The 13,937-nt window shown below is 38.3% G+C and overlaps 1 protein-coding gene across 1 annotated transcript in view; it reads left to right on the forward strand.

Annotated features, from left to right (window-relative positions):
- Positions 1-12,274, forward strand: part of LOC127196248 (zinc finger protein 431-like) — a 28,169-nt gene extending 15,895 nt beyond the window's left edge. Inside the window, exons 2-4 of the mRNA XM_051153788.1 lie at positions 7,705-7,831; positions 8,016-8,076; positions 9,242-12,274. Coding sequence (XP_051009745.1) covers positions 7,705-7,831; positions 8,016-8,076; positions 9,242-11,138 — 2,085 coding nt within the window. The 3' untranslated portion in view covers positions 11,139-12,274. The remainder of the gene's footprint in view (positions 1-7,704; positions 7,832-8,015; positions 8,077-9,241) is intronic.
- The last annotated feature ends 1,663 nt before the right edge of the window (positions 12,275-13,937 follow it).

Raw genomic sequence — 13,937 nt, forward strand, 5'->3', positions numbered from 1 at the left:
TCCTCATAACCAACATATATCCCAAGCACTTGCCAATCTGATGGTTCTTAGGTGGCTTCTCTTCCTAATTGTCTCTGTCAACTGTCAACTCCCAGCTCCTCCCCTTCTCCAGGAAGTCCTGCCTTCCACTTCCTGTCCTTCTGCCCAGCTGATTGGCTAAACAGTACTTTATTGACAGTTGTTACATCCACTCAAGACATTCCTCCACAGCTATCCTTCCTTTTTTTTTTTTTTTTTTTTAATTTAACTGGGTATGTCTATCCTTCCATTTTTATCTTTTAATTTTAACATATTTTCCTGTACTTAACTTTATTTAAACCCCTTCCTGTCTTAGTGCTCAAGCACATTTTTAAGTATATTGTACTTGTTTTGAGGTTTGGGTCTTGGTTCTGTATTTCGAGCTAAGCTGAGTTGACAGCAGTTTTCTCATGGGAGCCCCATAAGAAGACTGCTGGCTTCTCAGGGCAGTGTGACACCCTACTTCATGTTAGCTTTCACTACCTCTTGACTGCAGAAGGCATGCAGCTTGCATGTTTGTCTCCAAGCCTAATTCTGGGTCCTTACATTGACTAACAGAATATATCTTTTCTATGGCAAAATGTTTTTGGCACCAGTTCACCGGTAGGAGCCCCACATCCTATGGAGACTGGCTGGCTGTTCAGAATAGCATCTCACCCCTTTTTTGTATATAAATTTAAAATTGATGTGTATTTATTTTTTAGAGCAGTAAGGATATTATTCTTATTAAGCAACAATCTACATAGTACCTTTAAGGGAAAACAATATGTCATTTTGAATTTTAGACTGTAAATTCATAAACAGCTTTAGGTTATCAGCAGGGGGTCATGCCTTGACTTCATTGTATACACCAGGATTGTCTAGAATTCACAGAGATATGCCTGTCTCTGTCTTCTGTGTTCTGGGATTAGTATTGTGTTTTACCACCACCCTGCTCAAGTATTTAATCTCAATTCCAAATCATTATAACTCTATAATTTAGAAAACAACAAAATTTAATTGTTGTGACATTCTAAATATACTAAAAATATTTTTTAAAATCTCTTATGATTTAGTAATGCCAAACAATAAATACTATTTCCCACTATTAGGGAAAGCCAAAGACGTTCAAACAAAAATCAAGCAAAGAAACAAGAAAATTATAATTTTTGGTCCAGTCATATTATCACATGCCGTAGTAGCAAATCCTTGTCTTTTATTTCTGGGAATTTAGGTGTTGCTCTAATGTATTGGTGAGCCCTTAGCAGAAAGAGCTGTCAAACATCTTGTAGCCAGACAGTTCTGTGTTCCAGGTGCTACCAATTTCCTTTTTTCTATCTGGAAGGACCCTTTTCTTTCCTTTATTCTTATTTGCTTGTAGTTTAACATCTCAGTTCTCTCCTTACCTAGGTCTGCTTTACTTTGGACTTTCTTGGAGAATGCACAGAAAACTGTGATCATTGCTGTAACTGTAACTGTAACTGGCTCTATAACAACAACACCAAAGCAAAACTATACAAGAGCTAAGCACCATCTGCTATAGTGTTTTCCATTTCACATACAGCTTCAGGCCTAGCTCTCTCTAGCATGCTTGAGGCTTTGGTCTGCTTTTATTCTATTTTAAAAAGTCTAGGCCTCTTGTCTGGCTAGCCTGTCTCTTCCCTACCTTTCCCCACAGGGCCTTCTCATGCTGTAAGCATGGATTCTAATTACTGTAAGTTGGGTGCCATTTTGTTGTATGACCCTTGGTGGCCCTTCAGCCATAAAAATAAAGACACAAATACCGTTTAATAATTTAAAGGTAGAGGCCTTAGACTCTCACCTAGCTCATCTAAGTTAACCCAACCACCTAACCCCATCTAACCACTTGCCTAGCTATACCTTCTAGCCCCATAATCACATCTATCTCCATTCATGTCTCCTGGTGAAAAGGTTTGTCTCTTGTTTTCTTCCCAGAGTTCCTTTCTCCCTCCCACAGGAAGTCCTGCCTTCCACTTTTCTCTCTGCCCAGCTACAGGCTATCAGCAGTATTTATCATTCAATCAGAGATAATTAGGGAGTATTCCACACATCACATGTATACAGGAAATGGTTTAACTTTCATAACACTGTCCATAGCAGGGCAGTAGCCAGATCGCAGGGCATTGAAATCTGCATTTGAAAACAGTACACAAGACTCTTCTCCAACAGTTACAACTCTACTTAAATTACTTTTCTGATCTTGATTTAACTTTGGTAATGGATACCTATCAAGAAAATTATCCATTTCTTTTAGATTTCCCAATTTGAAATATACATTTTAAAATGTGTCCTTATGATTCTCAGGATTTCCTTGTTGCCTGTTAGTATGTTCTCCTGTTTGTTTCTGATTTCTAAAATTTGCATATTATTTATGTCTTTTAGTTAGTTTGGATAAGGTTTTGTCCATTTTGTTGATTTTTTTTCCAAAGGATCAACTCTGTTTCATTGATTCTTTTTTTTTAAATTTATTTATTTATTATGTGTAGTGTTCTGCCTGCATGTAGTACCTGCAGGCCAGAAGAGGGCACCAGATTTCACTGTAGAGGCTTGTGAGCCATCATGTGGTTGATGGGAATTGAACTCAGGACCTTTGGAAGATCAGTCAGTGCTCTTAACCTCTGAGCCATCTCTCCAGTCCCCTCATAATTATTTTTAGTATTTTTTATTTCTACTTTAGTATCTTTTTAGTATCTTTAGGCTCTATTTAGTATCTTTATTTCTACTTTATTGATTTTATCCCTCAATTCAGTGATTTCTTTCTGTCTACTTCTTTTAGGTGTGTTTACTTCTTTTTACTGTAAAGGTTTCAGGTGTGCTGTTAAGTTACTAGTAAGAGATATCTCCATTTTTTAAAAAATGTAAGTACTTAGTGCTATGTACTTTCCTCTTATCACCACTTCCATTGTGTCCCATGAGTTTTGTCTGAAGTCTATTTCCTTAGATATTAAAATGGCCACACAAGCTTAATTCTTAGGTTCATTTGCTTGGAATATCTTTTTCCAACCCCTTACCTTGGGGTAATACCTATCCTTGATATTGAGCTGTGTTCATTGTGTGTATGTGGTAGAAGGATAGACACTGGCTTAGCATCCACTCTCTTATAGTGTGTCTTTTTATGGGTGAATTGAGGTCATTGGTATTGGAAGATATCAATGAACAGTGATTGTAAATTCCTGGAGTTTTGGTGGTAGCAGCGGTGGTGGTGGTTGTGGTGGTGGTGTGTGTGTGTGTGTGTGTCTGTGTGTGTGTGTGTGTGTGTGTGTGTGTGTGTGTGTGTGTGTGTATGATTCCCTTCTTTTGGTTTTACTAATAATGTGAGATTATTTATATTCTGTGTTTTCATGTGTATAGTTAACCACCTTGGCTTGGATTTTTTTTCCTTTAACACCTTTGGGGGGCTGTATTTGTAGATATATATTGTTAACATTTGATTTTATCATGGAATGTCTCATTTTCTCCATTTTTGGCAATTAAAAAATTTCTGCATATAGGAATTTGGGCTGATTTCTGTACTTTCTTAAGCATGTGTCTAAGCTCTTCTAGCTTTTAGAATTTGCATTGAGCAGACAGATGTAATTCTGTTAGATCTACTTTTATATTTTACTTGATTTGGTTTGGTTTTTTGTTTGTTTCAGCTTTTCATTCTATATGATTAGTGTTTTGATTATTATATGGCAGGAGGACTTTCTTTTCTGTTACAATCTATTTGGTATTTTGTATGCTTCTTGTACCTTGATAGGAAGCTTCTTTAGGGTAAGGAAATGTTCTTCTATGATTTTGTTAACTTTTTTTCTGGACCTTTGATCTGGTGTTTTTCTCCTTTCTCTGTTTCTGTTTTCTCTAGTTTTTGTCTTCTCATAATGTGCCAAAGTTCCTGGATGCTTTGTGCCAGGGAACTTTTAGATTTAACATTTTCTCTGACTAATATATTCATTTCTTCTATTGTATTTTTAATGCCTGAGATTTTCTCTCCCATCTCTATACTATGGGTGAATCTTGGTTCTGTCATTCCTCTTTGCAGTCCAAGAATTTTCATTTCTAGGATTCCTTCTGTTTGTACTTTTTAAATTGCTTCTATTTCCATTTTTAGTTCTTGTAAGTTTTATGGGTTACTTTGAACTCTTTGTTTTCTTTAGCTTTATTTAAGGGATTTATTGGGGAGGGGGTCCAATTGTTTGATTGTGTTTTCCTTGATTTCTTTAGGGGTTTCTGCATTCTCTTTTAAAAGATCTCTGTCATCTTCATAGAGCTGGTTTAAAAATCTTTTTCTCCTGCCTTCAGTTATGTTGGAATATTCAGGACCTGCTATGGTACGTCAGCTTGGCCTTGTTGGTGCCATATCTCCCTGGCTGTTATTGATTATGTTCCCGTGCTGGTGCCTAGGCATTAGGGCTTGGGGTGATTATAGGTTTTGGTGCTGATTCCTCCGTTTGTCTTATTTTGGAGGGAATTTTGTTCCTTGGTTTCTGTTTGCTCTCTGGATTTTCAGAGACTGTGTTGGCTGCATATTGCCTCTTTTGCTGACCTGTTTGGTGGGTCTATTGCAAGGAGAAAGGCTTGTTTGTATTGGAGGTTGAAGGAAGAAGAAGCCAGGGGGAGATAATCTGAGCAATACACAGGAAGTACGGCCGGGTGAGCGGCGGTGGAGCTACCTCTGGGGTTCTAGTTCAGTGCTAAGAGCAGCTGGGAAATCGGGTCAGAAGAGAGATGGTGTCTTCTGGATGGCATGGCGTGTGTGTGAGCAAGGGCGTGCGTCTGCCCAAATGTGACCTGGGCACAGAGATGATGTGGGAACAGAAGGGCAGATTAGAGCATGGGCAGGAAGAGAGGAAGCTGCAGCACCAGGGTCAGGTAACAGCGGTGGGAAGGTCTGGAGGAATCCTACCTGGTACCATACCCATTTTTAAAAAAATACTGAGGCATCAGGTTCCCAGGGATCCTTTATTTATTTCCATACTTATTTAGGTTTTGTTGTTATTAACTTCCAGAAGACTTTTTGTTTATTGGATAAAAAGCACTTTGTGTGCAGGGCAGGTCACTCAACAAATATTCTTTTGGGGCCTGACCTGAGTTCAGATACCAACACCCATCCCAAGTTGGGAGGCTGATCCAGGGCATCTGGCACCCTCTTCTGGTGTGTCACTTGTACGCCCATGGAAGGCATTGTCTCTCACATAAACATACAAATAAAAATGGGAATAGACTTGTTTTCAAAAGTGCTTATGACTTACAAAGCAATTTGTGCAAAACAAGCCATTTACGTGTGTAATACAAAAATGCTGCTTCTTTGAAAATCTTTATTTCAAGAACAAGCCAGGAAATAATGTTTGCCTGTGGTTTTTGCCTTCATGTTCTAGCTTGAGTTTCTTTCCTAAGATCCCAAAATGATGAACTGTGATCTGGCAGAACCACCCAAAAATCCATTCATTACCTGAGTTGCTTTTGGTTAGAGGATTTAAACATAGCAGAAGACAAGCAAGTTAGAACAAAACAAAATGGCATGCAAAAAAGTGATTTTGCTGCTGGACAGAACCTGGATGTGTTCTCTTTTAGAGTAATGTGTAAAATATAAGGACATGAGATACCAAAAGGCATAGAAAGCTGTACATACACAGAGCTTAGTCAGCTATTCATGTAGGACCTGTGAGATCAGAGTGTTGAGAGTTAAGGTCAGGATTTCAATGGAAAATAGACTTTATTTTATATATATATATATATATATATATATATATATATATATATATATATATATATGAGAAATTTCAGGTATAAGGCCATCTATGCCCTTTGAAACTGAAGCCTGGGGTATCTGAGAAAGAGCTACAGGATTTGGTCTTTGCCATGCTGAGTTTCTTGCCTTGGTCTAACCCTCCTTCACTATGTACATATTCCCATCTATTGGAGTGGGAAGGGGTATTTCTGTGCCATTGCATGCTGGAAAGATATAATTTGTTTTCTGATTTTACAAGATGATGCACAAGAGATTGTCCTGAGTGTGAGAAGAGACTTTGAACATGTTGTTATTCTGTGAGGATCATTGGAGTTAGACTAAATGCAGTTCCATCATGGGATGAGCAGGGTCAGAATGTGTGTAGTTGGTTGAATCAAAAAAGCTCCCAGATGGGATGATGTCTTTGAACACTTGTCTCTCCTTTGTGATTTTCTTTGAGGAGCTTTTGTAGTAGGATCCTTTCTAGATTCCTTATTGGGGATGGGATTTGTGTGTCTAGAACTCAACCTGTTTCCTGCTCTTTGTGTCTACTGTGTTGTGGCTTAAACTGATCATCAGCCCTGCCTTCTCCATGACAGACTCTGCCCAAATCACATAGGATACAGCAGAAGCGGTTGCTGTTCTATGCTAAGCTGCTCTGCTAGCCTGATGATTTTATATTTTAAATTTTGTTTTTGTTTCTGAAGACAAATTTTCACTGTGTAGCCTTGGCTGTCATGAAAGTGGGTATGTTGATCAGGCAGGCCTCAAACTTAGAAATTCACCTGACTGTAGCTCCAGAGTGTTGGGATTAGACAGAGGCCAACATGTCTGGCCTTTTTTTGTTTTGTTTTGTATAATAGTAGCTGATGGGCCTGGATTATGGGCTTTGTGCATGTCTGGCATATGCTGTTGTGCTGATCTTCATCTTAAGCTTTGAAGTTTGGCAGAGAATATATTTTCTTCCTCTGGATGGCCTGTATTCCTGGCATTAACACTACCTGACCCTTTTGAGTTATTGGATGCAAGGTGTGTGACATTATTCCTACCTGGTGTGTTTGTTTTGAAGTATTTGAATGAATATTAGTATTTTGCCTATATGCACAAATATGTACCTCATGTGTGCCAGGTCCTCACACGAGTCAGAAGCTGACTTCTGAAGTCCTGAACTTAGAACAATGGACAGTTGTGAGCCACCATGTAAGCACGGGACATTGATCCCCATTATTTGGAAGGCCTGCAAGAGCTCTTTACTGCTGAACCATCTTTCTAGCCCTATGTAGTTTATATATGATCGACATTTACATTGCTAATATTTTCATTTGTCCATTTCTAACTATTTAAATGTGCATTCCCTTTTATCAAGTTCTTATTAATGTTGCAGTTTAAACTGGGGCACTTCAGGTTTCTGGAAGATGAACACAGGACTGGCGTGAATACATAATTCTTTGTAGGAACTTCAGTAAAGACTTCTAAGTTCTTGCTATCATTTTACTTGTTTGGTTGATTGATTTTTGCAGGGCAGTCAAGGTCTTAATAGGTACCTCTAGTTGTCCTGTAAGTTGTAGCATAGAGCAGACTGCCATCCAACTCAATGGGATACACCTGCCTGTGCCTCCTGAGTGCTGGGATCAAAGGTCTGAACCAGTACACCCAGCTCATCCATTATTTTTTGTGGTTAGTAATTGTTCATACAATTTCTCTGATGTGTGCTCTGTACTGGTGATCTGTTTGCTGTCTCTTTCCCTTTATGTCTGTTACTTGGAATCTCGCTTGCAAGGCCATATCCTATTCAAAGCGTGTAGAAATGGCAGAGGTGAGCCTCATTATTCAGTTTCCTTCCAAAATAATTTGGTGATTCAGGAAATAAGTGGGGGTAAGCAACAGAATTATATGAATATATTATCAGTGAAGTATACATTCACAGTACTGTCAGTATCATGCTATCTGTTGTACACATGTGTGGCATATTTTAGGATGCAATGACCTATGATGATGTGCATGTGAACTTCACTTGGGAAGAGTGGGCTTTGCTGGATCCTTCCCAGAAAATTCTCTACAATGATGTGATGCTGGAGACCTACAGGAACCTCACTGCTGTAGGTAAGACAGTGGATTCTCTTTCCATTTTAAAGTAAGGGGACAAGTGTTTCTTTTTTATTGATGTTCTTCTGCAATTTCATTTGAGAATGTGGAAGAATGAGGTGAATAAGTGAGGCATAGTTCTGAGGCACACTGAAGATAGTAACCTAAATTTAATATAACATTTTCTGGTTCTCTATTTTAGGCTACAATTGGGAAGAATATAATATTGAAGAACCTTTTCACAGTTCTAAAAGCCATGGAAGGTAATTTTCATGTGCAAGCTGATACAATTGTGCCTCTCAAGAAATTTTAATATGTCCTGGAAGTTTTAAAGAAAAGCAACAGTGTATATTTTTTTTTAAAGTACTGCTTTAAGTGTACTGATGATTATTAAAGTCCTACAAAACCATGTACCTCAATGTCAGTTGTCTGATTTGTGTTTGTAAGGCATATCCTTAAGAAAGGATAAAAGGAAAGAACGTCTTTACAGATGTTACCATTTGAATTATAGCACCACTAGAGCTATGCTTTAGAACTGCCAATCTCTTTAGCCTCATAATACTCAGATATTACAAGAGGTACACACATTCAGTAGGTGATAAGTATATATCCAAAGTCTTCTAATGAACAAATAGTCCATAGTAATACTGGTGTTACTCATGTTTGAGTAATGTTGCTAAGTTTAGTGAGAGGGGTAGTTTATGAGAGTCAAGAATGTTTTTGTGGAAAAACCTTGATCCCTATAACACATGTAAATGAGTAACAGAAAGTGAAACTAGTTCAATGCAATGTGGAAACCTGTCATTTGTTATTTTCTTTTAATAGGTTTATCAAATGTCACAATGGTTACAAACCATGTGATATAGGGATATTGAAAGAAGCAGGGTACCTCTCTCTTTCAGAACAATCAGAAGATATATAGTAGTCTCCACTTTGAGTAGACTTTCAGAATGTGATATAAGTTTACAATTAATTGGTTTTCCAAATGCATTGGGAATATAACCACAAATTTATGGTGCAGAAAATCCCTATTAGTCCTCGGAATGTGGAAATACTTCTGTTTGTCCTGATTCACTTTGCAAATGTAGTAATGACTCACACTATAGGAAAATTTAAGAATGTGATCAGTGTGGTAAAACTCTGAGTTTTTACAGTTCTCTTCAAATATGTGAAAAACCTCATAGTGAAAAAGGATGCTATAAATGTGAGCCATGTAACAAATGCTCTAACCATCTCAGGTCTCTTCAAAGATGCAATACAACCCCATAAGGAAGGGAAACACCATGAATGTAAACAAAGTGATGAAACCTTAAGATCTGATTCCTCCTTATCATCAGACCAAATTATAAAATTAATTCATACAGATAAAGAGATTCAGCAATGTAATGAATGTGGTGACATTTTCACATGTGCCCATTATCTTTGCAGGCATGAAAGAAGTCATTCTGGAGAGAAACCTTCTGCATATATTCAATGTGGTAAAGCTCTCGAATATCACAGTTATCCTCAAAGGCATGAAATAATTCATATTGGAGAGAAACCATATGAAGATATTCAACACGGTGAAGCCTTTGCGTATCACAATACTCTCCAAATACATAAAAGAACTCGTACTACAGAGAAACCCTACAAATGCAATCAATGTGATAAAGCCTTTGCACGGAACAATAGTCTTCGAATACATAAAAGAACACATACTGGAGAGAAACTCTATGAATGTGAACAATGCGGTAAAGACTTTCCGTGTCACAGTAGGCTCCTAATACATAAAAGAACACATACAGGAGAGAAACCCTATGAATGTAACCAATGTGGTAAAGCTTTTGCACGTTACAGTAGTCTCCAAATACATACAAGAACACATTCTGGAGAGAAACCCTATGAATGTGACCAGTGTGGTAAAGCCTTTGCACAGCATACTAGTCTCCAGATACATAAAAGAACACACACTGGAGAGAAACCCTATGAGTGTGACCAATGTGGTAAAGCCTTTGCACGTCACTACAGCCTTGGAAAACATAAAAGTACACACACAGGAGAGAAACCCTATGTATGTAACCAATGTGGAAAAGCCTTTGCACAGCACAGTCACCTCCAAATACATAAAAGAACACACACTGGAGAGAAACCCTATGAGTGTGACCAATGTGGTAAAGCCTTTGCACAGCACACTAGTCTCCAAATACATAAAAGGATACATACTGGAGAGAAGCCCTACAAATGTAATCAGTGTGATAAAGCCTTCTCACGACATAGTAATTTCCAAAAGCATAAAAGAACACATACTGTAGAGAAACCTTATAAGTGTATCCAATGTGGTAAAGCCTTTGTACGTCCTAGTAGTCTCCTAAGTCATAAAAGTACGCATACTGGAGAGAAGCCCTATAAATGTATTCAATGTGGTAAAGTCTTTGCATTTCACAGTAATCTCCAAATACATAAAAGAACACACACAGGAGAGAAACCCTATGGATGTAATCAGTGTGATAAAGCCTTTTCACGATACAGTCATCTCTTAAGACATAAAAGGACACACACTGGAGAGAAGCCCTATGGATGTAATCAGTGTGGTAAAGCCTTTGCCTTTCACAGCAGTCTCCAAATACATAAAAGGACACACACTGGAGAGAGACCCTATGAATGTAATCAGTGTGGTAAAGCCTTTGCATGTCACAGTTACCTCCTCATACATAAAAGAACACATACTGGAGAGAAACCTTATGAGTGTGACCAATGTGGAAAAGTCTTTGCACGTGACAGTAATCTCCTAATACATAAAAGAACACATACTGGAGAGAAACCCTATAAGTGTAATCAATGTGGTAAAGCCTTTGCATGTCCTAGTTATTTTCTAAGGCATAAAAGAACACATACTGGAGAGAAACCCTATGAATGTAACCAATGCAATAAAGCCTTTTCACGTCACAGTAATCTCCGAATACATAAAAGAACACATACAGGAGAGAAACCCTATGAATGTAGTCAATGTGGTAAAGCCTTTACATGTCCCAGTAGTCTGCTAATACATAAAAGAACACATACAGGAGAGAAACCCTATGAATGTAACCAATGTGGTAAAGCCTTTGCATGTCATAGTGGTCTCCAAATACATAAAAGAACGCACACTGGAGAAAAACCCTATGAATGTAATCAGTGTGGTAAAGCCTTTTCACAACAGAGTAATCTCCAAGTTCATGAAAGAACACATACTGGAGAAAAACCCTATGAATGTAACCAATGTGGTAAAGCCTTTGTGTGTCACAGTCATCTCCGAATACATAAAAAAACACACCCAGGAGAGACGCCCTATGAATGTATTCAATGAGGTAAAGCTTTTGTATGTCACAGTCATCTTCAAACACATAAAGGAATTCATACTGGAGAGAAATGAATGTATTTAATATGTTGAGGCCTTCACACATTTCTATAGACTTCATCATTATGAAAAGTATTCATACTGGAGGGAAATCCTATGAATGTAACCAGTGTGATAAAGCCTTTCTCTTACGGGGTCCACAGAGATCCAACACAACTCAAACACCAGGTCAATGCATATGTCAAGAATTTATTGAAATCAAGCTGCTACTGGTCAATCAAGGCCACATAACATACTTGGGAGCTGAACTGTGACCCACAAGCCAGAATGTTACCTGTCTTTTAAGCTTGAATACACAAAAATCTGTGCCAATTTACTCCTACATTTTTCTAACAAACAGGGGCTTTCCTTATGCAGTCGATCTGTGTCAGCTGATGCAGAATTTAGGTTTTTACAGTCTAAACAATCATCTGTTTTGTCTTTGTGATTGGGAACAGGCATTATGTTTTGGGGAACAAAAGATGAATAACAAGCTGTGGTTAGAAACACTGAATATGTTTTGGGGAACAAAAGCTATGGTTGAGAACAGTCATTATGCTTTGAGGAACAAAATGTAAAAAATAGAAGCTGTACAGACACTGGGAATTCCCCAGCTCCCCCAAGACCTGGGAACTTGAACTAAGTTTTACTTATGATTAAACAGAGTCTGATAAGAAAAAAGGCAGTTCTTGGGACAAATTTCTTTTGCTTGTTCCCAACACTTGCACATTAGTCATTTTTTTTTAATACATAAAAGAACACATACATGAGAGAAACCCTATGAATGTAAGCAATGCGGTAAAGTCTGTGCTTGGGACCCCAATGAAGGATTAATTTCCCTGTATCTTCATCACTGTTCCAAATACATTATCACTGAATTGATGTTTTCAATTTTCATTAATAATTTGCTTTTTTTCTTTTCTATTGCTATCTTTTTATTTTAAAGAATATTCTTGCTGTGAATCTCTGTCAGTCCTGGAACTCGATATATAGACTAGGCTGTCCTAGGACATCAGAGAGATCTTCCCACCTTGCCTCCAGAGTGCCTGCATTATAGGTAGGCATGCCACAGCTAGATTATTAAGTTCTTTTAATGGTTTATTGGGTATGGGTGGCTGAGCCTGGCTGATTATGGTAACCAACACTCAGGTTCTGGTTCTAACTCTAGTTACAGAAGAAAGCTACCATCAAATATAGCACTCCTGCATGGTTATTTGATAAAGTATCAATGGCTGACCCACAGTAAAACCAGAAATTCTTTAAAACCTTAAAAAAAATTACCAAAAAGGTCACTGCTTCCTGTCTCTGCATTTTGCTATTTGATTTTTTTTTTTTTTTTTTTTTTTTTTTTTTTTTTAGTCCTAAAAAGTAGGCAATAAAATAGTTCCTGGAACAATTTATAACCAACTGCAATAAGGTCCACTGTCTTCCACCAATGAGCAATATTGGGTTTTTGTTTTTTCTTTTTTTAATCATTGAGTCTGTTATAGTTCATCAAAGGACTAGGACAGAGTTCTTTCCTTATTCTACAGATGATGAAACTCAGGCTCACACAGAAAAGTGGTTTTCCAACATAGTTAAGTGTAACTCTTCTTCATCTTAATCATCCCATCATTTTAATGACTCGCTAAGGGAAGGTGCAGCCAGGCACAGTCCTGTAATCATGGTGCTAAGCATGTGGAGGCAGGAAGGTCAAGATTTCCAAGTCATCCAGAGTGAGAATTGTCAATGGGGTGTGTTGGGAGCTCACAGAACAAAGGGACTGTGAGGGGTTCAAGTCAGTGCTGGGAGCTCATAGGAGGAAGGGATTGTGATGGGCTCAAGTGGGTGTCCATGGTCTTCCCTGCAGGTTCAGAACATCAAGTGTTAGCTGAGGTAATTACTACTCCAAGTTTTCTGTTCTTGAGGATCTTTCCTGTCTGAGGCAACCTAGATCACTTTGAGGCTACTCCTGTTGCTTATTAAACAGTAGGGAATTCTCCTGCAACTGGAAAAATTCACCTTAGTCAGGGATGGGATTCCTAATTGCATATCCAGTGCAAACTGTTCGGCCCTGAAACCATATTCACACAACCAACAATAAATAGACTCAGCAAGTTTTATTAATATATTTGCACATACTTATTCATGCATAATAATGGAGACATTGGAAGGGAAGAATTTGGGAAAGGTTTCAGAAAAGATGAGAAAGGGGAAAAGTGATATTTTAGTTAAGAGGTATAAAAATAAATTTAAATTTAAAAGCGGCCAGAGAGGTAACATAGCTGTTAAGAGAACTAAGTGTTGTTACAGAGGACACAGGTTCCATTTCCAGAAAACTCATGTCCCCTTCTGGCCTCTGCAGGTACTTCACACAGACATGGGAGCAAAACGCCCACAGTGCTGGGAGATCACTTTTCCTTGGTGTTTTCTGTATTTGACACTTATTACTCGAGTCTTCACCCTCTAAGCTAGTTTAACTTCCTCCCAGCATGCATCCCAGCAATACTGACCCTTTGTAGCTTTCCTGATTGAGCTCTTCACTCCTGATGTTTTCCGGATCTCTGCCCACAGCTGAACCCCCTATTTCCTCCTCTAACTCCTACTCCCCAGGCTGGAAGGAAGTCCAGCCCTATTTTCTCACCTGCTCAGTGATTGGCTATAAGCTGCTTTATTGGCATACCAAAGAACAATTGGAGAGCAGTGCACATACAACATTGAGACACCATATTCTCAAAACAAGGAATGCAACCACATAGAGGGATACAGAAATCAGCATTTGAATTATGC

The sequence above is a fragment of the Acomys russatus genome, chromosome 12, assembly GCF_903995435.1.
Source record: "Acomys russatus chromosome 12, mAcoRus1.1, whole genome shotgun sequence".
NCBI lineage: Eukaryota > Metazoa > Chordata > Mammalia > Rodentia > Muridae > Acomys > Acomys russatus.